Source organism: Echinops telfairi, unplaced genomic scaffold (assembly GCF_000313985.2).
Source record: "Echinops telfairi isolate 266 unplaced genomic scaffold, ASM31398v2 ScPeMD7_7424;HRSCAF=8462, whole genome shotgun sequence".
Classification (NCBI taxonomy): domain Eukaryota; kingdom Metazoa; phylum Chordata; class Mammalia; order Afrosoricida; family Tenrecidae; genus Echinops; species Echinops telfairi.
In genome coordinates, this window is record NW_022111324.1 from 14,401,364 (window position 1) to 14,426,272 (window position 24,909).

Genomic DNA, 24,909 nt, shown 5'->3' on the forward strand with positions numbered 1-24,909 from the left:
GGAGATCCCCTTGCAGAGGGGTCTCGGGGAGGAGATGAGCCAGTCAGGGTGCGATGTAACAACGATGAAAAATACAACTTTCCTCTAGTTCCTACATGTTTCCTCCCCGCTCCCACTACCATGACTCGAATTCGATCTTGCAAGTCTGGCTAGACCAGAAGATGTACACTGGTACAGATAGGAACTGAAAATCCAGGGAATCCAGGGCGGATGAGCCCTACAGGACCAGTGGTGTGAGTGGCGAAACAGGGACGGTAGAGGGAGAGTGGGTAGGAAAGAGGGAACCGATTACAAGGAACTATATGTGACCTCCTCCCTGGGGGACGGACAACAGAAAAGTGGGTGAAGGGAGATGTCGGACAGGGCAAGATATGACAAAATACCCATTTATAAACTATCAAGGGCTCATGAGGGAGGGGGGAGCAGGGAGGGAGGGAAAAAATGAGGACCTAATGCCGGGGGTTTAAGTGGAGAGAAAATGTTTTGAGAATGATGTATTGCGCTTTACACAATTGATGTGTGTATGGATTGTGATAAGAGTTGTATTGAGCCCCTAATAAAATGATTTAAACAAAATTTTAAAATACTTCTATCAGCTAAAAATCTGTTTTCTGAGTAGGATTCTCCCTTTCTGTATGGCACTATGTTTCTCTATTCTTGTGGAAACAAGGCTGGATGGAGTTCACACGGCCTCCCTCCATAGGCAGGGCAAGAGAGTGGAGGCAATCCACTTTCCATGCACTCTGCCTGAGGGCAAAGTTGTGCACATCCATGGTTAAAGGTCAAGAGTAATTCCATGGAGGCTTAAACCACGAGGCGACTTGAGTTTTCACTGTGACCTATAGCCTTCTGCAAACATGGTGCTCAGAATTTAAACTCTAATACAAGTCCCAAGATCAAGATCCTGGTAGAGAACAAACAGTAGGGTTTGAGCTTCTGCTGTGGTTACCGAGTAACTCTTCCATGGACATGTGTCAAAACATCCAGCACACACACACACACACACACACACACACACACGAGGGGCGCAGGAGCTCAACTCCCCAGTGTGTCCAGATTACCAGATCATGATATTTTAATAATGAATAAAGTTTATTAAAAAAACGCTTTAAAATTTTTATAAAAATATATTCTGCATTATCTCTTGCAGAATATAAAAATATATTCTGCATTATCTCTTGGCACTTTCAATTGAGACTTGCAAATCATCTCACTGGAGTTTGTCAGAAGTCTTCAGAACAGTGAGAAAGTTCAGCTTTGATTTCAGGGAAAGCAAATTAAAACACAAATATTTACTGGGTACATCCATTGCACAGGGCTCTGGGCCTTGAATGTACCAGGCACTCAATAAATAAATATTTGTGTTTGGAGGAACACTGACTGGCCCAGAGTAGTTTTGCTGACTTACTAACAGGGTAAATACTTAAAAATCTCTCCCAAATGGAAAGTTAAGGTTAATAAGGCAAAGATGTTACTTATCCAGAGAAGTTGACACCTTTTATGAACAGCAAACACAGGCAGAGGTATTCTTGGGAAGTTGAGCAAGATCTTGTTACATAGAATCAAAGTTCATTGCTTCTGCATTAGTTCTGGAACTTGGAGGCGGTGAAAGAGAAATAAGGATAGAAAGGCAGAGTACAGAGCTCAAAGATTTTGCCAGAAAGTTCCCTGGAGAGATAGGGAGTAAGTTGGGCAGATTGAGAAGCAAGAACAAGAAATGCATGGTAAAAAGGTAAAACCACAAACAACAAACTCCTGCCATTGATTGAATTGATTCCAAATCACAATGACCCTAGAGGAGAGAGGCGCACTGCCCTTGATGGCTTTCCAAGATTGTAACTCTTTCTGGGAGTGGCTGGTCGTTTTGAACTGCTGACCTTGAGGTTAGTAACCTAATGCGTAATGCTCTATGCCACCAGGGGTGATAAGCACATGTCAACCATGTGCTTGGTGCCTTTTACTCACTCCTGCCAAGGGGCTGCTCGCAGACTCTGACCAAGTCCATTTGAAGACAGGTGAAATTAGGGCTTAACGATGAATGCGGCCTGTAGTCTTTATAAATTTCTTTTATTTTTAATCATTTGATTGGGGGACCATACAACTCTTATTATAATCCATACATACATCAATTGTGTAAAGCACATTTGTACATTCGTTGCCTTGTTTTCAAAACATTTGCTCTCCACTTAAGCCCCTGGCATCAGCTCCTCGTTTTCCTTCCTCACTCCCTACTCCTCCCAGCCTGGAGTTTTTTATCCTTCTCAAACGGTGTGTGTTGGCCAGTGCTTAAAACCACCAGTTGGTGCTCAGGCACAGGTTGCTCTAACTTCAAACACAAATGATCATGGCAGTGCAAGGCTGGCTCGTTCAGGTAGGCAAGGACTGGTGCTTGAGGCAAGACCCTCCAGCTGCCAGTTAGCACAGAGAAAGGAGAGCCCACCGGGGAAGTCAGTCATGCCTCAGACGAGTTAGCAATGCCCAGGTTGCTAACTCGGTGGCAAGATAACAAAAGGCCCAGCCAGCTAGGTGACGTCAAGGGCAAGCTTACACTAGGAACTTTAATGATAATAACCTGAACATTTTTACTTGGGAAGATAAAATTGCCACGAAAAATTGAGATTAACGGGTTTTTCTTGAAACTGAGCATTCGTAAGGGCTTTTGGGTGGGTTGTGCTCTGGGTAGGTGTGGGGCACTAACTGCAACGTCACCCACTGCTCACACGTGAGAGAAAGACGAGGCTGGCTGCTACGGTAAAGATTCAGTCTTGGACACCCTAGATAGGGTGGCCGAGTCGGGATTCACTGGCAGTGGGTTTGGTAGTGCAAAGGTAAGTGTTCCCTTTTAACTGGTGATAAAGGAAAAGATCTAAATGAACCGTCCATGCAGCCACAAGGAGCAGCTATCTTTGGTGGCATCCATTAAAAACTTTTTTTTTGAAACTTTTCATTGTGAATTAGGCGGAGGTTGACAGGGCAGATCATCCGTTTTACACTCAACAATTCATCCACTGGGCTCACCCATTTCCTCCCTCAATTGTTCCCATTTTCTAATTGGTTCCTTTTCTAACCCTGTGAACTGTTTCCTTGGGCAGATGCTTTCCACATTTATTTTTAAAATAAAAAATTTATTGTATTTGGTGCAAGTTTACACAGCAAATTATGATCATTTGATCTTTTTATACAAATAGTTCAGTGACAGTAGTCTTCGTAACGTGTCAACATTCTCTTGATTACACTCAGGTGGCTGTTTCCAGTGCTCTGGTTTGAGGCCCTCTATCTTCTCATCTTTGCTCTAGTTACTGTGGACCTTTGGCCTCAGAGATGGATTTATAACAGAGCACTGTGCTCTTTATTTTGCAAGCCAGTCTGTTATTTCACTAAAGGATCATCTGGGGGTGGGGGATGGCACCCATTTGGATGTGTGCTAATGACAAGCATGGTGTTCTCAAGTTCATGGCTTCATTAGTCACTGTCTCAGAACTCCTTCTCTGAGTTCTGCTTCAGGCCTTATGAATAAACTGTCCCATTCACCTTGCTTCTCCAGCCCAACACTTTTTCTTGAACACTCTCCAGGTAGTACTAATCATGCCTTCTATTTCACTAACAAAAGATGCCGATAGGGTTAAGACACCTTCAAGAAACTAAGGGGCCCCAATGGTACCGTGGTTAAGTACCTGGCTGCTGAGTCTCACTGCCATCATGTCAATGCTGACTCGTAGCAACCCCCTGTGGGGTTCTGAGACTAACTTTCTCCCATGCTGCTGCTGCTGGTTTCGATATCCTGACCATGCCCAACGTCTAATCACTGCACCAATCCATTCCACGACTCCATGGGAGAAAAGACCTGGCAATCGGCTCCCGTGCAGATTATTGCCTAAGAAACCCTAAGGGGCATGCGTGTTCTATTTCATCATATAAGATCATTATGAGAAACAGCTCAATGGCACACACAAGAAGTTTACTACTCCAAGTGTGGTTTATGGGCAAACAGTATCTGTCACTTGGGTTCATGTTGAGAAACTCAGATTCCATCCAGACTTGCTGGAACAGAAGTCACACTTTCACTTTTCTGGAAGCCTACCTACATTTTCCTCCGCGGGAGTTGAATGAGAAGCGGTACGCCACTTTCAGTACCTGCCGTCATTTGGTGGGGGCCTCTATGAACAGCATGAATCTGAAGAAATGGGCCTCATACCAAGAAGCCCAGTAGCAAGACCCCATTATTCTTATCAAAATCTATTATCTAGAAAGATTTTTACTTCATTCAAAATATTTTCCCTTACTGCAAATATTGTTTCAACAACACATTTATCTAAAGTAGAAAATAATCCAGTCTTAAAAAGGTTAATGAGCATCAGTTCAACCGTATACACATTAAAGATTGAGCAGCACTGCCACATATTAATGAACAAATAATTCTGCTCCTCTGGTACGCCTTTTTCCTTAAATTATTGTGAACAAAGCAGCACAAATCTGATCCTTACACTCTCCTGCTTAGAACCTTCCATTCGATTACCTTTGTAATCAGAACAAAATCCCAATTCCTCACCAGGGTCCACATGGCTCCGAGCTAACTGCCACTGGCGTTTTCCCTTCAGATTGTTGGTACAATGGGCTTCTGACATTTTCCCCAGAGCTCTTTCTTCCATCAGAGTTCACACATCTTGTTTTGTCTCCTCTCCAACATCCTGCCCCTATCCTAACTTAGCTCCACAGCCATTCAAGTCTTGCCTTCAACACAACTTCCTCAGGGAAGCCTTTGCTGCTCAGACAGGCAAGGCTAGCTCTTCCGTTTGTTGAGGACAATTGTGGTTAACAAATTATTTTGTAATTCTAATTACAGAATTCTTTAATTCTGTCTAATGTTCTGTCATGTCTTTTTGGGAACATTTTATTGTGCTTTCGGTGACAGTTTAGAGCAAATTAACTCTCCACTCAATAGTTCCCACACCAATTGTTTCACTGCCATAGATTTTTAACTTTAGTAGGCATTCAGTATTGAGAAATAAATGAAACGTTCCCTACCAACGTTCCCTTGACAAGAGTGCTTGGCAAACAGCTTTAAACCACATGGTCTACTGGTTGGGTGATTCAGGTCATCACTGAGTCCCCCCTCTCAATGTTCATGCTTTGTTCGCCATCTCCCACATTCCAGTATCCGTTTTTCACTAGATACCCTACTTCAAGGTCCAATGGTATGAGCAAGTCTGGGAGCCTCCATCAAAATCAACAGGTAGTCAGGCCTACCAATCTGATTTGGAAAGGTCACTGGATTTGAAAATCCCAACGGAGCATTTCAACTCTGTACAAATGGGGTTGTCATAAGGCAGAAGAGATTGAAAGCAACTAAAACCAAGCCCTCATTGTCCTCAGGACCTCAGCATGGAAGCCTCAGTGGTTTGGCTGAAAAATAACTAGTTACCTATTTCCATCAATCTCAACTGTTAACTGGCACAAGGCTGTGTGTTTTGGAGGTTAGGAAGAAGATGGTGCCGTGGAAGGCAGTTAACTTTTAGGACATCAATCACCACACAGAAGCCCTGACTAAGCTTCAGCACACTGTAAGCCAGAACCTGCTTTAAGTACTTTGAGTAAATCTATAGAACTTTTGACTTTTTTTTTAAGCCTAGCTTTACACTTTGGATGGAGGCTAAACAGAGATTGCTGTCAAATATAAGTAAATCAGTCGTATTTTTAATCTGTGCATATATTGAACTATAAATTCCTGTGAGAAGAGATGATTCTTTCTCTTCTACAGTTATGCCACACGGGGATCCACAGTAACATATTTTGGTACTTTCAATACTGCAGTGGGAGTTCAGTGGGAGTAATTGCTGAGTTTACCTGTGATGTGCTGTGTTCCAAATAAAGGTGGCAGTCATTAATAAATAAGTCACCAAACTGGAAAGGAGAACCATTTATTATAATGCATGATCGGTGCTGATGAGCTGGTTACCGGAATTGAAGCTCCTCTGTAGGTGGTTCAACTGCCATTAGTCGACATCAGTTTGGGCCTAAGAAGTCAGAAGGTACTCTTGCTTTTGAGCAGGGTAGTCCACACTGATAAAGGCGGCGAGATGTGGTTTTGGGATTCTCTGCCTTATGTCATTCAGGGTAGACTGCAGCAGCACTCTCTTCCAGACCCTTGGAACTGCCTCCATGATGGGCCCTGCCCCTTGATACCCAATTGCAACTGTTGATAGGGGTAAATAATCATTATTGGCAATGTGTATCCTTTTTCTTTTCATACAACTGGTTATTTTAAAGGGAATTCCAGCCATTTCCAGTTTCCTATTTTTTGAACGTGGACATCTTATTACATAACCAGTTTCTTATTACGTAACCATGTTATGTATTGGTGAACAAAAATGGTATCCTTGTTTTTATCTAACAGCCAATACGTAGTCAACTTTTTAACTGTTATCAATAGTCTTTTCTTTTTTTTTTTTTACGGTGCTACACGCTTTAACTAAAATGTGCATAAATATACACACGACAGGCTTCTACGAACATTCTCCTCACAGTGCAGAGACATCCACTGTTGGACCGGTCCTGAGCAGCATCTTTCTAAGGTGCCAGTGAGCACGAGTTGTTTTTGCTTCCTTTCTTCCTTTGTTGCTGTGGGTTTCCACAGGAAGAGCTGGCTGCTGTTGGTTAACGGATGTCTTCTGTTAGTGATCAGGTGGCTCCAGCTCACCACAATCACAATCAAAGCTACCGTCCATCTTACTCCGATATGCGGGACGTCTCCGCCTCACCGGGGGGCTGCGGGGCCTGCGGACCGCCCCCAGAACCGGCTCCAGTCTCCGACTGTGCTGGCGGCAGTGGCGTCTCGAGGCTCTCGCTTTGCCGCAGTCGCCGCCATGTAAGCCCAACCCGCGAGAGAGGGCGGGGCCTCCGGCGTCATCAATAGTCTTTTTACACTTGGTTTTTACCTTCTTCATGACCCCGTGTTGTCAGCTAATGTGTATTTTACCTGTGCCTACTGCCCCCGAGTTGATCTGACCCATAGTGACCTTTATAGAGATGTCCCACAGGGTTCCCAAGGCTATAATCTTTATGAAAGTCGATTGCCTCATCTTTCTCTTGCGGAGCACCCAGTGGGTTTTGTACCTGTACTTCGGCCACAAAGCTCATTTTGTAGATTTTATAGTACTCCCTAGAAGACAATCAGGACTGTGGATGTCAGCCAGGTGGTCTCAGTAAACATGTACCCTTTAGTATCTTTTCAGATAACACTACATTCCGCATCTAATGTACAATCAATGTGGAATGCATGAAGGAATTTGGACTGAAGGGCATTTAAAGCTGAACTAATTCCCGTAATGGCTATACAACTGGTTACTTTAAGTACACGCTTGCTAGCTACTTCTGTATTTTCCACCTAAATCAGACTCCATAAAAATAATTCAGAGGTGAGAATAAGTCGGCATACTCATTTACAAAAACGCTACACAATTCTCATTAATTTATCATTTAATATAAATGCTGACAGATAGCAGATAAAGACCTTGTAGACACTTTCATATATTTACAAACCAAAGGTGAATCACCTCCCTTCTACTTGTTAAAATATGTCCTTTTATCTGCAACTCATAAGAGCCTTAAACACTATGTAGGAGCAACATGAGGCCGAGTCAGTTTCCAAGATAATGAAGAAAGAAAATAGCCTTTTAAAACAATATGTGGCATCTTTGATAATGAACAACATGCACACAAATAATACTAAATTGGAAACGTCTGTAACCAGTGGACATGTACTGATTCAGACTGAGGCATCACTGCCGTCAGTATCTTCCTATTTCATTTGTTCCACCTCGCTTGTTTCAAAGGCTGGTTAAAGGTTGGTTGAGAGAGGAAAACGGTCCACTTCAACAGGGGTTGTTTTCCTATCCCAAAAGAACATCCAGGAGACGTCTTCAAACAAGGCTTCAGTTTGCTGAGACTAAGTAATTCACAGCTTGTGAAATCCCAACATACTAGCTAGTTGTCTTTACCTTTTGATTGTTGTAAGCTGGAAGTAATAGGAAAAAGGCAAAATTTCAAAATCCAGCAGTGATCAGCTTTAAGGCTCAATATTTTCATTTCTGAACAAGTGGGTGCAGGCAGGCAAGAAGGAAGAGGAAGCTGAGACAAGGAAAATCAAAACAAGAGTGCAAGGAAAACATTTTTAAAATGGTACTTTGTCTACCACTGATCTATAATGGAAGATACAAATTCTCACTCTCCAACACTGTTAAGTGATCTCATTAAGCCAATCACTTATAACCTGACTCAAATCTCATGGGCTCCTTTATTAACCTAGGTCATTATTTTTATCTTGTTAAATATACCTCTGCAGGGCACAATCACATACAATCAATACGATTGGTAAATTACATAAGCTCTATCCCAAGCAAATATGCATCAATGTTAAAAAAGTTACTATTTTTTTTAAAAAAATGAAATAAAACAAAATCCACCCAAAAAGGTGATAATGACTGCAGCATGTCTCGGGGAGACTGGTATGAGCCTAAAGACCAAACTGACCATAGTCAAGAGCCGGGGGAGCAAAGCCGACAAGGACAAGAGACCATAAACACAAAGAGGAATCTCACAACTGGAAAATGTTCATTATCTTAATTCGCCTTTCCACTGCTCATTCCAAAAATTCATTCGAAAGTAAGATAACGAGGCCCATGGGCCAATGAATAAACAAGGGGAAATGATTCGCCCAAGTTCCTTTCATTCTCCTATGGTGAGAAGAGAGGAAAGTTGAAAGGAAATAAGTATGAAAATTTAGGCAACAGAACACCGGGGAAGAGTAGCTTTCTCAAGACGCTATCTTAGTTGCGCAGGAGGCACAAAAACATTGAGCAAAAGCTTAAAATGCCTTCAAGTCAGAGGAAACTTCACGGGATGATTCAGGTACATATTTTGAGAATGGCAGCCAATCAATGGGGTGATTAAAACAAAACAGGGAACCAATTATCCACCTAAGTTTGTTTTCATCCTTTCTTGACCCTTTCATGCACCATTGGGGGTGGGGACGGGGCACCTGACAGTTTCCAGTTATCAGATGACTCTAAGCATACAACTCAGAATGGATGCCAAAGACTTGTGAGCTCTGTATACTTGAAGTTTAAAACAAAAACCAAGGAACAAGAACTAACCAAAAGCAAGCCCTCAGGTCCAATAAGTTCCCTCATCTTGTATAATGTATGGTAAGATATTAAATTCCACAGGATCTTATTTTACAAAATACATTATTTCTGAACACACGATTTTTAGTATTTTCTACTCCATCTTTGGGTTACTGTGCCTTATTTTTTGCAGTAAACAAAGGTTATTATTACTCTAGGAATGTTTTGTCCAGGAATACGGCTTAGAGGAAATTCCGTTATTTGGCTGAAGGCTCTCTAAAAACAAGGATTCCAGTGGTGAGTTAAGTCCCTTTATCACAATAGGATTTCAAAGGTCTCTTTACCCATTTGTTTCAGTGCAGTTTCCAAAACCCACCTTATTGGAAACATGTTTATTCCAAGTTCTTACTTTAGTCCTGGTGGCAGAAGTTTCCTGGTTTTAATGACTATTACAGCTAGCTCTATCAACTTGAGCCTATTATTTGGGAAAATATCTATAGCAACTGCAGAACTGGAGTCCTAAAGTCCAAGTTGTTATTTATGACACAGTACTGTTTTAACAAAAAATGCCTCTATTTGTTTTTCAATTAGTTCAGAAAAGCTGACTTGAGATTTAAAAACATATATATAAATGGCAATTCACCTTCACCAATAAGCCATTTCAGCAGGAAAATTCATAAAATTGAACCAAAGCAACAACGAGGATATAGAGACTATAGCTGTCCAAGGTAGAGCAGTATGAATGTAGACCAGCAAAATGGGCATTCAGATAGAAATGTTTATTCAATCTCTAAACGTTGAAAGCACAACTTTCTTAAATTTAAATACTTCTGCCTGGTTTCTATTTCAAAAGACAGGTAAATTTTTGAAGAAGAGAAGTCATCTTGTAATGGTGTAGGACATATCACCAACTAAAAAAACCCACCACTGGACTCTTTTAGAGCATACAAATCTAAGCAAACATTGGAGTTAATTTTCAGTAAGGCTATTAAAATACATTTGAACATATAACTGGGTGGTTGCTTTTAATAAAAATATCAGTAACTAAAGGTGCTCCTTAAAGAAAGATTTTATAATTAAATCTTTACGAAACTCTTTAAAATGAACAAAAAAGTTACTTTACTTATTGGATATAAAGTATAGTAATTGAATACTAAAAGTGATAGTAATTGAATACTTTCTAGTGGGGTGGAAAAATAGACTTTTCACTAAATCTGAACATGTATTAACAGTTAATTATTTCTCACTAGTCCCATGCTCAAAAAATTTTACTCAGTTCCTTGACTTGACTATAGTGAAAGATTGTCATTTAGGCACAAGCTTAAAAAACATAGAACATGCAATCATAACAAAGTAATCTCAAAAATTAAAAAAAAGGAAAGGGCAGGGTGGGCTGCTTACATACAATACTGTAAAATATGATATTCATTGGTTTAGAGAAATCAATGACTTTTCATTACTTGTACATTTTATATGGCTAGCTAACATTAACAATTAACTGTACATAAATGGTTTTGCACAGTACAATCAACTCACAAATACTAAAAAGGCTTCACAATCACAATGGCTACTACTTCCCCCCAAACCAAAACAGAGTAAAGCACAAGTCTTTGGCTCTCCTTTAGAGAAAACAGCAGGTTTATCATTCTTAACCAGACCTTTGTTTGCCTACCAGTAGGGCAAATACCACATTTGTGCATCACTGAGTAATAACACCATTAGAAAAGGCAACTTCACAGAAGTTATTGGCTAAGCGAATTCATTTGAATGCTCTGTTTTGAGGCAGCAAACTGTCACTGTTGCAGATTGGGAAGGGCAGTGGGTAAAGTCAAAGGGAACTGGCAGGAATGGAAAGGGTCAGCAAAAAAAAAAAAAAAACCCTACAAAAATTTATTCATAAGAAGATTCAGGAGCTAAAATGTTGAGCTTGAACTCTAAGACCCAATAAAAGTCTAATGGAGTTACATACTCAAAGTAGCAAATAAGAATCAAAGCTTTTTTTGTCTTCTAGGGAAAAATAAGTGGGAAAGAATAGGAAAATGGAGGGATAAGATGGGAGAAGGGAATCACCCACATTAATTCTATGACAAATAATTTTTATGCATTTTGAGTACGTTGACTATTTGTAGCTAGAATTCGGGATAGTGTCTTTGCGTTTGAACAGTGTTACCTGAAACCTAGCCTATGACCAGCTGTCTTCTAATCAGAAAGCTCTGAAATTACCAAAACACAGGGCAGCTGTTGTTAACTCTCTGTGACATTATTTAAAACAAGAGGAACTTCATATAAAACAGAAGTTGAACTTCGGTGTGCTACTCTCAGTTCTTCCACCCAGCGACCACTTGAAAATATAAGTTGAAGTACTTTTATATTCCTTGGTGTAATAAAATTCTGATTTTGTTACCTAAAGAGTGAACACAATGCTTTATTATTCCTAACGCAACCCTCTCTGAGTTGCTTATGTTCATCTGAGATGTCCATGAAAGTATTCCTTTTGAATGAAAAACAAAGTCATATTCAGAAGAAATGAGCATTTCAACAAACGGAAGGCATAAAACGTAGATTTCCTATCTAAATCTTAACTATTTCTATAGGAATAAAATAAGAAGGATAGAAAAGCAATTCCTTTCACAGATTTTGACAAAAAAGCAACTATGCTCGAATTGGCCATTACTCCTTTTAGGTCCATCACATCACAGCACAGATCACAGAGAAGAGGAAAAGAACAGAGAATCCCACACACTTTGTGGCTTTGATTGAGTTCTGACATCTGTTAGTGAGCACTATGAAAGCTAGAAAAATTTACATCAGGTAGGGCAGAATAATCTATTTAAAATAAGTTACAGGTACAATGGAACAATATACTATTTTTCCAGCTTTTTACCTCAACAGCTTGCCTCTGGAAGTGTGGCACATTGAGGGGTACAACTAGGATTGTGTGGCAAGATTATTTTAAGCCTAAGCAGTGCCTTCTCTGGATCTGTTCAGAACAGGAATACTGTAAAAATTTATTTCTGCACCTACCTGTCTAAAAAGTCAAAATGGCGAATGCAGAAAGAACATATTTGAAGGGAATAATAACAGCAGGTTAAGCTGTTAGGGTTTTAGTAGATACTCGGAATAGAAGTTTACCTTTATTATTAAACAAAATCAATACTTATAAATTTCCCCTTTTAAAACAGGAAATCTATCAGTTCCAAAGTGAACCAACTGCTTCTAAACTTTAGGAATATTTTACAAGACAGAGCAAAGGCAAAAACAGATCTGCTCAAACCTGCCTACAGGAGACTGGAGGCCAAGGGAGGTTGGTTGCCTTTTATGATTATGCAGACAAACAAAAATCCCGGAACTCTGTCAGACAGACAAGGTTTCTTTCCTTCTCCCAATAAAAATATGAAGAGTAAATGTAAGAGGATTTTGAGTAGAAGTAAAACAAAATAAAAAAGTAAGTTTCTGTTGAACAAACAGCAGTTATCAACTGAAAAAATGCCTCATCTTCATTCATTGCATCTACCTCCCAATCAGACATTTTATCGCAACAGCTGCGCTCATGCGAAAAAATCCTTAAAACATACCCAATATATATACAGATATAGCTATGTATATTTGTATATATATAATATATATAAATTTTTATTTAAATAAAAAAGAAAGCTCGAATCCCAAGCCAATATGTGTATATCAAATCCTTGACCAGCCAGGTCTGTAGGGCATAATCAAATTCAATGTGAAATAGTATATATAACACGGTGCCTTGACTGGGCAAATTAAATACTCACTACTCAAAAGAGTGTTCTGTTTGGACTCTCCTACTGGTAGGCAATGGTAGGACTGTATTGCCCCCCCTCCCCCCCCTTTGTCTCAGTTAGCAATATGATGGACACAGGGTTTAGACTGAGGTGGTTATGACCTCAGCAGGAATTAAGGGTTAAGAAAAAAGGAAACAAGAAAAATATAAACTCTTGCTTTTACCCAACCAAAGCAATGCAGTAACTTATTACATAACCAGTGCTTTCTGATTTAGTAGTATAATCCAGAAAAGGGAGGGGGTGGTGGTGATCAGGCAAATAAAGGGATAGGAAGGTGACTATAATCTTTTCTAGATTCTTAAGAGTTCAGTATATACACGTGGCATTAGAATATGTGCAGCAGAACCAGATAATAAAAAAATGCCTTCCTTACTCTTTTCAACATTTAACAAAGAAATGTTCTCACTACTGTAAAGTCAGGTACATAAAAACCAACCTAGGTATTTACTACCTACTTGTTCTAGTAATCCTGACCAGCAATTGATCAATCTATAAATTAGCCTTATCACAAATTAGTCTTAAGACCATGGCAGCTCAGATTTGACAAATCTTTTTGAAAGGCAGGGCTCCAGTATTTAGGGAATTTATTTTAAACTTTTAGATTTTGTGGGTAAAACAATACATCTATTGGCAGAATGTGGTTCTTTTCATTTAATGCTCAAATCAAATATTGCAGTTTTAAAACATGGCTGATGTGGCTTTTAAAACATTCTATGATTTTAGTAAAAGTTCAAATTTGAGACAGCTCCAAATTTCCGACGATGAGTCAATGTAGGCAATAAACCTAACATGTATTTTCAGTGATGGTAATAGTGCTCATCCTTAAGGTACTCTACATCAAGCTAATCAAACAATATCAATGTAGAATTAGCTTTCTGATTACAGTATGAGAATTAAAAGTCATGTGTGACATGAGAAAGGGGACATGAACCGTTTGATAATCATCTCTACAAAAACAAGTAAACCTTCATAACAATCAACCATCCTACAAAGTCGCACACCGTAAGAAAAGTGTAACTATTCGTGGAGCTAAAAAACCCAGAAAGGGAGGGAGGAGGTGGTGGTAGAAAAGGACTATGGGTAAAGTTAGTTTGCTGCACATTTTCTAACGACTCAGCCTATGTACAGGCTGTCACTTTGATTCTCAAGTACCACAGAATTCTCAGAAAGGCCAGTGCTTTTTGCCTGCTGTAGGTTATGGGGTGGTGAGAACTGGAAAGGACTAAGGAATTATACACTGGGTATGTAATAATACCAAATACAAGAAAACCTACTTTATTAAGATCATACAATTAATCAAACAGAGTGTATATATAATATCTTCTTTTTTTTAAGCCCTGGATCCAAGGCGTCCAAAGTTATTAAAATAAAGTTCATTCACAGAACAAAAACAAATTTAATCTGAATTGCTTGCAGATACTGCTAATTTTCTTTTTCTTAAAATTAAAAAAATGCATTAATGTTAACTATGTGCAGGGCTTATTTTTAGTAGTGGTGTTGTGCACATCGCCTCTGGTGCTTTTCCTGGATTTCTCTGACCACTCTTAGAGAAAAGGCCTACAACACATGATCCATTCTCCTACCCTGGAGCCCCACAAATTGATTAGGAGCAAAAAGGTTAAGAATAGGAACTCCTCATATTTTAGGGAGCAGAACTGGGTGTAACTCCAGATCTCTGGGAGTCATTGTTATCCCCTCCTCCCTCAGGATCCTCTGATAGGTTCAGAGAGCTGGTCTTGTTTGATAGGAGGGTGATATTCTCTTGTGTCAGGGTTGATCCATTCGGTACATCGCTGTTAGCAAAAAAAAAAGGTAGTTGAAAATTTTAAAAAGGAGAAAAATTATTAGTAGAAAAAAAGTCAGCAAGAGCTTTCTTTTTAGCATTAACGCAAACATATGGGTGGACTACAAACGTTATCCAAGCTATTATAGCATAGGGGGATTGAAGACTGCTGAATTTTATACATAAAATGCTATTGAAACACGTCCTACTTGACCTATGGCTGTCTGGCTGTCTGCCTGTAACAGAAGATTTAAGAATTATGATAGAGATTCTAATGCCTACAACCTAAAGTATTTACCCTCTGACCCTCAGGAAAATTGGCTAATCCCTGCTTCATTAGCAGGCTAACTAGTATAAGAACTTACTTATACTAGGATAATACAATCCTGAAAATAACAGGGCATTGGAAATTGTACTATCATAAGGAGGGCAACTCAGAGCACTATGTTAAAAAAAAAATCTCAAAATAGTCTCAGGAGGTAATTAAAGATGTGCGAACAAAGACAGAATTGTTTATTTCAAGGAAGTACATGATTACTGTAAAAAGAATACTGAAAGCTAATGGTAAAACAATTTTGGAAAGGGGGTGTGGAAGTGGGGAATTGTAAAAACAAGCAAAGGCTAGCTGCCCACACATTTAAGAAAAACTCAAAAGATGGATAACACAAATGTTAACCTTAGTTACTCTCTGTATTGGAACTAACTGACTTTAAGAGACTATATATACTTAAAATGAATGAAATAAAACAGCAGGGGGAGACAGAACCAGAAAATTTCATGTTATGAATCGACTTCATAATAGTTTTTAGTTCAGAATAAGTAATTCACCTTTGCATCTAAGAGTTTTAACTGCTATATTTACATTAAAATGTTTTCATATTTGTATGTAGAATAACAAGCTAAAAAGTCAAGTAATATTTATGAAGGCATTTCTTACCTAATATCATTATTTCTCTTTTATGTGTAATACAATTTACCCAATATCGTTATTTCTCTTTTATGTATAAAACAGTAAGAAAATGTGGCTTCTTTTACCCGAATGTCAATGTAAGGTCCTCAGCCGGAACCTTGTTTTGCGGTTCTGGTTGTCCATTTTCTGCGTGTTTAATGGTATTCAATTTGCTTTTCATATCCAGAGAACACTGGTTCTCCTTTAAAATAAAAGAAATTCAGTTATCTTCTATTTAATGATGTTAGTGTAAAAAAAAAAAAAAATCAAATACAGAGAATATAATTGATGATACAGATATAGTCAGTTTTGCAAAATGACTAAAGAAATAGGCAAAATAAAGGAGAGAAGGTTGATGGTTCAAAGCTACCAGCCATATCTCTAGAGAAAGTTCAGGCTGTCAGCTCTTGTACAGATACAGTCTGGGAAACCCTATAGAGGATCATTATGTGTTGGAAGTAACCTGATGGCAGTGGGCTTGGTTTTTGGTTTTATTAAAAAAGAAAGGATAAAAGAATACAACCTATTTGCACACTACCCAACCCAGATAACAAAAAAATGCTTCAAGTTAACCTGGAAAATTTCACTGAAAAGTTGACATACCAAATAGTAAATATTATATGCCCTCTGCCTTTTATAATGATGAATCAGTATGCATAAAAGAAACTTATTTAAGAATTCCAATTAACCACCTGTTTTTCCTAAAGCTTTTTCAAAAGCAGAATTCTAATATAAAGAATCAAATAAAAACGGGGAAGAATGACAAAATAGGTAGGCAGCCCATTTTCATGAGACTAATCTTGAGGACCATTAACTCGTCAGAATGTCTTGGAGTGATGATTCTAATGAAAGAGTCATGAGTCACACAGAAGTTTTCATTTCTGCACCCATCCACCTGTCCCCACTATTAACACTCACCATACTCAGTTCCCGCGTTCTCTTTCCAATTTCCCTTTCCACCTGGTGTAGTTCCAAGCTCAACTGCTCACTTGAGATCATTCCAGGCCATTTTGGAGGTGGTGCAGGTTGTGGTTGACCTGCCAGGGTGTTCACCTCCCTCTGCAACACCAGTCTGTTACTAACAGTCTAAATGTAAAGCCAAGAAAATACACAACTCAACACACTTCACACCAGCCTTAAGTAACTTATCATTCAGTTATTTATTTCTACTCCAATTATTTAATTATAAGACACTCATTTTCTTTGAGCATTATTTGAATAAAAAAGGAAAAAACCCAGGATTTATATTTAGCGAATACTAAACTAACCTAATTGTAAGCACAAGTTGGTTTGTTATTTTAAATTCCTTATTTGAAAGCAGTTAACTATAAACATATATTTTTCTCTCTCTAAAAATTTATCTGGAGTAAATCCTTTAATTTACTTCAATAAAACCTCAGAAACAGTAATCACTTCTATCCAGAGTGTTGAATATGTGGCAAGTTTCCAAAAGATACATCTACTGTTTCAGGATAGGAAATAAATTTAGATTAAAAAGAAAAGAAAAGGAAAAAGAATTTAGAAACTCTAGTGAAGACAATGACTGATGGATTAGCAGGATCTGGAACAATACCTAATTGGGCGGAAAGTTTTTTGTTTTTGTTTTTTTATCATTTTATTGGGAGCTCTTACAGATATCACAACATTCCATAGTTCAATCACATCAGGCAGTATAGTATGATTGCTACCACAATCAGTTTCAGAACATCTTCTTTCTTCTTGAACTTCTTGATATCAGTTTTCCTCTATCCCCTCCCCTCCTCCACTATATCCCCCAGGAACAAGGATCTCCTCCACCCATATCTTGCATAATCCAATATATCCATTCACATACAATTCTGTAATCCGATCCCATCAGTGGGGTTATACAGTCATCAATGCTATCTGTTCCCTATTCTCCTCCTGCCTCCTCCTCTCTTCCCATAACCTCAGGGAACCATTATTCTTTTTACTGTTGGGGCAGGAAGTTTTAAGTGTTTAAAAGTTAATGAACAACAACAAAAAAAGTTAATGAACTAAAAAGAGAAATAACCAAACATAAGATTCTTCTTTGTACAATAAGAATCAACAAGAAATTCTGGACCAATATAAAAAAAGGAATGGAAAATTAGAAAAACAAGACCAATATAAAGATTTTGAAATTTCCGAATCCTATTTTTTTAAAATAAGAGCACAAGTTAGACATGTGGTCCACAAAACAATCTCCAACTGGATTTTCTACAATATGAAAATTTTAACATTAATTATAAATTTCCCTAAAAAGGGATGTCTTCTTTATTATTAAAAATTTTAACAGGACGGTAAAGACCAATGATGTAATAGTAGTACCCTTTTTATATCCTCCAGAAAGGAACATATTTTTTATTAAAATATCTTTAGTTTTTCATATTCAAAGAATATATTTTTATGCCAAAGATGATGTAAACTATAGGCCCCCCTAATTAATTTGGCCTAGTGGCTCCTTTTCAGGAGAAAAAAAAAATTACCCAGAGCCTCCCTGGCAACGAAAAACTTTTGCACTCTATAGTCCAGAATCCAGGATATAGGGTAGGTATCGACTTTTGCAGACCACATGAATCATTCTAGTGCCCCTCTAGGGGTAGTAGTGGTATCATCTACTTTGGGCACCATTGGTTTAAATTAAACCTATTGTTCCTTATGTGGTACTTACTGGTTAAGTGAGAGGCATCTATAAAATGGGAATAATACCATCTACCTAGAGCCCTGGTAGTATAGTGGAGTGGGTTACACATTGGGTTGCTAACTGCAAGGGTGGCAGTTCAAAACCACCCAGCAGCTCCACGGGAGAAAGATGAGACTTTCTACTCTCATGAAGAGTGTTACCGTCTCCGAAACTCACAGAGACAATTCTAATCTGGCCTATAGGGGTAATTATGAGTTGGAATTGATCCGATGGCAGTGAGTGAATGACTATCTGCTTAACCACAGTCAGGAATACTGTGAAGGTCAAATAAGATATAAGATAGTAAATCCGAAGGGACTATATGAAAGAAAGATGATATATCAGAAGAACTATTTTTTTGGGGGGGGGGGTGTTAAATCAAAGTTCTAAGCACCTACTCTTCATATTTATAAATGATAAGGCTTAACAGAAAAATCAAAACATTCTAAAACCATGTGACAACAAGAGCACTATACGTTTATTTAATTGTGCCAAGGAATATAAATTTTATTGGGAAATCTCAATCTACTTTCTATTATACAAAATCAAAAAACCAAACTCACTGCCATTGAGATTCATAGCAACTCCACTATGGGTTCTTCTGAGACTGTAACTGTTTATGGAGTAGAAAGCCCAGTTTTCCCCCCTCAGAGCTGCTGGTGGTTTTAAACTGCTGACCATGCCGATTGCAGCCCAATGTGTAACCACTACAGCATCAAGGCTATTATTATCAAGTATCAGAAATTCTAAGTTTCCGCATATCCCCAAACTGAATTCAGTAATTGAATTCTTTAAAGAATGGATATCTATAATAATTCTTTATACAATAGGCCTTGTACTTTTATTTTTACGGTGCCTTTCAAAAACTGGAAAGAAAAAGTATTTTCAGGCTCAGACCTCTAGTCCACGTAGCTGGGTTTGCTGGTTAATCTGATGGTTCAGTTGCTGTAATTCTAGTCGTAGCTGTTCCCTCTCAGCAGATGGAAGGGGCTTTCCATGACTGGTCACTTCTGACATGGATATTCTCTCCCTTTGGTGGACAGAATACATTTTAAAGTTTGCGTCATTAAGCTACTGTTAACTGGTAAAACCAACCAAAGTTGAATAATACTAAAAACTTGTGGAAGCAAAAGAATGGATCCATACCTCTCACTGAAGTGTCCCTGAGAAGGCATGTTTTGATGAGGTGAATATGGGGACCCTCCCCAGCCAACATGGGTTCCATAGGGACTATAATCTGGAAGAGAATGATAGGGATATCATAACATTTTTAGAACTCGATCTTCTTTTAAGGAAGCTATGACCTGATATTTCAAAGTAAAGAGAATATACTGTTATAAAAAAAAAATGATGCTGACCAGAGGACGTACACTGGTAAAGATAGGAAGTGGAAACACAGGGAATCCAGGACGGATGATCCCTTAAGGACCAGTGGTGAGAGTGATGATACCGGGAGGGTGGAAAGGGGGAACCGATTATAAGAAGCTACATATAACCTCCTCCCAGGGGGATGGACAACAGAAAAGTGGGTGAAGGGAGATGTCGGACAGTGTAAGATATGACAAAATAATAATTTATAAATTATCAAGGGTTCATAAGGGAGGGGGAAGCGGGGAGGGAAAGGGAATAATGAGGAGCTGATGCCACGGGCTTACGTGGAGAGCAAATGTTTTGAGAATGATGAGGTTAACGAATGTACAAATGTGCTTCTTACAATTGATGTATGTATGGATTGTGATAATTGTATGAGCCCCCAATAAAATGATTAAACACACACACACACACACACACACACACACGATGCTAATAAAAACAAAGAACGAAACAGTAAGGAATCTTTTCTTTTTATAAATTTTATTTTATATCATTTCATTGGGAGCTCTTACAGATATCATGTTCAATCACATCAAGCAGTGTTGTACCATTGCTCCCATAGTCAGTTTCAAAACATTTTTTTTCTTCATGAACGCCTTGATTATCAGCTCCCCTTTAAGCCCTCCCCCCACCCTAGGAATCTTCTTTTCTATTTATTAAATTTTATTCCATACCTCTCTTACATGGGAAGTTTGAAATGTAGTGTTGGAAGATTAAGGAAAGTACTACTACTACTAAGGAACAGGGGCAGGGCTGGGAAGTATGACGATCACCTTATACTTGAGACACTTACCTGAAATGTTCATAGACTTTGTGGGAGCTCCCTGAGGTGCCATCGCCTGCATTGGGCCGGCACCCTGATAGATCGTTTTGGAAGTTCTAGAGATGGCACCAAACCGAGATACTGTTGGTCGATCTCCAAATGGAATGAGGTCATCATCACTGGCTTCTGCTGCTCTTCTCTGAAGATCCAATCGCTGATCTCTCATACCTTTACTGTCTACATTCTGATAAAAAAGGAAAATGAGAAATTCCGTCCATAGTTAGTGTTCTTATGTTGTCCACTGGGTTAGATGGATAGAGCAGATCAATTTTCTATTCAACAATTCATGCATATTTTATTTCATGTTATTGATTGCAATACCTACTTCCTCCTGCGTTTCCTATTTTTATTTTCCCTTCTCTCCTAACCTTTCTGAACTCTGTCTTTGGGTAAATGTTGCCCTTTTGATCTCAAATGGTTTATGATTCTGAGGTGTGCAATGCTCCATAGTGCTATTTCTCCTCTTTTACAGACATATTTTTTGGCTGAAAATGCAGCCATGAAGGTGAATTCATTTTCACCTGAAGGATGACTAAGGACCATAGTTTTAGGGACTCCACCAGTCTACAGCTGACCAATAAGCCTGGTCTTTTTAAGAATTTCAATGTTTTATTTATCTTCTCAATGTACCAGGCACCTCCTCGCTTCCATTTTCCCACTTCATTCACCTAACCTCTGCCTGCCTTAAATTTGCTTTCGGTAAACACTGCCCTTTTGGTCTCATAGAGCACACTGCCCACGAGTGTTACCGTTCGCTTTATAAGCCCACCTATGGTGCTTATAGCCACCTATGGTGCTTATAGCCACAGGGTGGGCAGTTCAAACGTCTAGTACGTCTAGTACGTCTGAGAGAGGAAGATAAGGCTGCTTGCTCTTATAAAAACTTACAAAGTCTTAGAAATCCTGTACAGGGTCACTCTGAGTAGGAATAGACTTATCTGGATACAAACAAAGTGGTCTCCAGGTATAGATTTAGCTTACTTAAAATTTGAAGTTTCTCCAGGGGTCATAGTCTTGCGGTTTCTACCAGTCTATGTCAAACAATTAAGTGTGACCTTTTTCTTTTAAAATATCATGCTGAATTTTGTTCTACATTTCTCTCTCTCTCCAGGACCTTCTATTGTGATGGTTATTAAAGATGTTGGTAAGTGGCAATGGGGCACTATTGGGTAACCTAGGTTACCAAACTTGGCTGATCACTAGAATCCCCTGGGTATTTAGTAAAATTTCAGCTCCCTGGGGTCCATTTGCAACTTAATGAGTCATAATCTCCAGGGGGAACAGCCTGGGGACCTGTAGTTTCATTAGATCCCAAGGTGAGTCCAATGATCGTCCAGCTACGGAATCGAGGATCTTGCTCTTTGAGTCTCAGGCTCTGGGAGGTTGTGGTTTATGTGTCCTTTACCCCTTTGGAGTGTTTCCTTGAGCCTTGTTTCCCATACATCATTTCTTTGCTTTGGTCAGAAAGAGATCAATGATTGCATCTTATATGGTCACACATAAGGTTTTAAGACCAGCCACTACTCACTAAAGCAGGATACTTAATATACTTTACAGACTATATTAAGCTAATTGACTTAAGATACTCCTGGACACGATGGTCCCTAGCTCTCTAGTCTATTAAGAGTCCTGTGAAATAGCTAGTTATGGTTAAGTTTTTTAAACTGTGTCCATGTATTCTATTATATATGAATATAGTCAAGGGCTTCAAAAAGGTCACAGAAAGGTGCTATTATCTTTTAATTCCATTTTTCATAAACTTTTTTAAATTCCTTCATATCTGTGTCACATACAAATATGTATGTAGAAATCTACCACTAAACCTATGAGGGGGTACCCAAAAAAACTGGGAACTTCCCATCCCCCCCAAAATGATGTACTTAAATCATTTTTTTTCCTGCTTGAAATAGTTGATTGTATTTATGTAATAAATTCTCATGGAAAATTATGGTTTGGTTTAGCTATTTGCAACCCGTTCCTGAGCTCTGAGGAAGTTTGCCCTCTTCTGAGCTACCCAATCTTTCTTCTGGGCAAGAGACATTTTGGGACGATTCCACCTCTTCTTTTTCACATCTCTCTTAGGCTTCTTCTCATATAGTGGCATGTGCTTCCTTGTACATCTCCATCATGTCAGGAGTTACGTTGTTCTTTATGTATTGAGAAAATAGTGTCTTGTAATCATCTTCATCCTCTTCCATTAGGTAGCGCATGTAGTCTGCAACGTTCTGACCCGGGATGTGTTTTCGATGCACCTCTGCATTGAAATCCTTGCTTTCTGAACCATAACCAGGGAATTGCTTGGTATTATGAGGGATAGATAAGCCTCCGTCCACAGCCCCTTCAGAGCCCCAAACACTTTATTTCCAATGTCGTCCTGTCAAGGCCAGCATCCAGGTAGCAGGTGAAGGCACCAGGTTGACCATCAATGCTTTCCACATTGTATTCATCTCGTTACCTCCAGTTGGCCTTCATAGATTTTGTCCATGCCAAACTTACTAAGAAGCCTGCGGGCCAATAGCAGGCCAGTACAATATGCTGCAGCATAACTGGTCAGGCCAGCTTTCACACCATACTTGGGAAGTTCATGAGCATGAGCTGCACAAACAACCACATCTCCTTCTATACGGGCATAAGCAATCTGGCAGATGATATCCCTGTTGGTTACATGAACTATCATCCTGTATTTGAGTGTATTGTACTTATTTTTATCTTGGATTATCAAGCATAATAATAGGTTTTGCGCCTCTAGTTGTCTTCTAAATTTCACTTGGTATCTCTTGAAGTAGGCCTTGTTCTTGACAGCATTAACAAACTGCGGAAAAGAGAGCAGGGTCCACGGATCAATTATTTTACAAAACCACATCACCTTCAAAGTACTCTCCATTACACTTAATACATTTGTCAAATCTGCGATTCCATTCTTGGAAACATTTTTCAAACTTAATCTGTTTGGATGGCTGACAGCACCTCCCTTGTTTTTTTTCTTCACTTCTTTTACATCATCAAATTGCTGTCCTTTCATGTCTCCGCATGGAGTGAGGTCAGGTGAGAGCAAGGTGTGTGGGGGAAGAGAGGCATGTGTTTTTTGCCAAAAACTTGCACACTGAGATGGCTTCGTGAACATGTGCACTGTGGTGGTAGTAAAAACAGTCCCCCCTCTGCAACAAATCAGGACTTTTTGGTCACACACTGTTACACAATCTTTTCAGACCTTCTAAATAAAAAGCTCAATTAACAGTCTGACCTGGTGGAACAAACTTCAAATGCACTATCCCCCTCACATCAAAAAAACAAACAAGCACCACCTTGATCTTTGATTTCACTTGATGAGCTCTTTTTGGGTGAGGTGATGATGGTGTCCACTGGCTTGATTGATGTTTGTTTTCGAGTTCATAAGAACAGCATCAAGTCTTATCACAAATAATGACCTTGGTAAAAAAGTCTGGGTCCCTTTCTTTCAAAGAATAGCATGTTTCCATTCAATACAATACTCTTTTTCTTGGTCAGTCAGAACCCGAAGCACAAATTTCACAACGACCCTTCTCATTTCCAAATCTTCCATTAAAATTCACTGAACCGAGCTCCAAGATAGTCCAGATAACTTCCCTATCTCTCAGTGTTCCATTGTCAGCCTTCAAGCACAAGTGCACAAATTTTGTTGACATTTTCGACTATTTGGGAGGTTGACAGATATCCAGAATGAGGTTTGTCATCAATCGACATTTCACCTTTTTTGGAAATTAGAAAGCCACTCACACACTTGAGTTTTTCCCATAGTGCTGTCCTTATAAGCTGTGTTCCACATCAACAGTTTCTGTGGTATTTTTCTCCACCAGGAAACAAAATTTCCAAGCTGCACACTGTTCTCTGAAATCGGCCATCACAACATCAAGAGGTTTGAGTGAAAATGCTTTTACGAAAAAATTCAGTGACCAGAGAGAACCTTCACAGGCAACGCCACTGGATGCACTAACTCTTAACTCAGATATAGTTGCTCACCTAGGGGGGGAAATGCATACCCCTACTACAAAAGCTCTGCTGGGCTAACCCCTCGTATATATAAGGATCTCAGGTGGTGTAGTGGTTATGAGTTGGGGCAAGGTCCACAGAAACCACCAGTTATTCTGAGGGCGGAAGACAGGACTTTCTACTCTGTAAAGAGTTACAATCTTGGAAACTCTTCCTGTCTCGACCCTGTCTATAGGGTCTCTATGAGTCAGTATTAACTTGATGGCAGTGAGATAGGGTTTTTGTGGGGTAGTGTGGTGGGCTGTGTTGGGCTAATAATGGAAAGGTCAGTAATTCACACCTAATGGCTGTTTCGCTAGAAAAAGACGAGGCTGTCTGCTCCCATAATTTTTACAAT

The 24,909-nt window shown here is 39.1% G+C and overlaps 1 protein-coding gene and 1 pseudogene across 2 annotated transcripts in view; both read right to left on the reverse strand.

The window, feature by feature from the left end:
- Window positions 1-7,458: 7,458 nt before the first annotated feature.
- RC3H1 (ring finger and CCCH-type domains 1) overlaps window positions 7,459-24,909 on the reverse strand; it is a 56,813-nt gene continuing 39,362 nt past the window's right edge. For both annotated transcript variants that reach the window (XM_004706722.2, XM_045297896.1), the window contains 6 exons: window positions 20,514-20,727; window positions 19,493-19,583; window positions 19,244-19,376; window positions 16,582-16,749; window positions 15,750-15,865; window positions 7,459-14,724 (listed from right to left, as the gene is read on the reverse strand). In XM_004706722.2, coding sequence (XP_004706779.1) covers window positions 14,574-14,724; window positions 15,750-15,865; window positions 16,582-16,749; window positions 19,244-19,376; window positions 19,493-19,583; window positions 20,514-20,727 — 873 coding nt within the window. In that variant the 3' untranslated portion in view covers window positions 7,459-14,573. The remainder of the gene's footprint in view (window positions 14,725-15,749; window positions 15,866-16,581; window positions 16,750-19,243; window positions 19,377-19,492; window positions 19,584-20,513; window positions 20,728-24,909) is intronic.
- LOC105979003 lies at window positions 22,501-23,406 on the reverse strand (annotated as a pseudogene).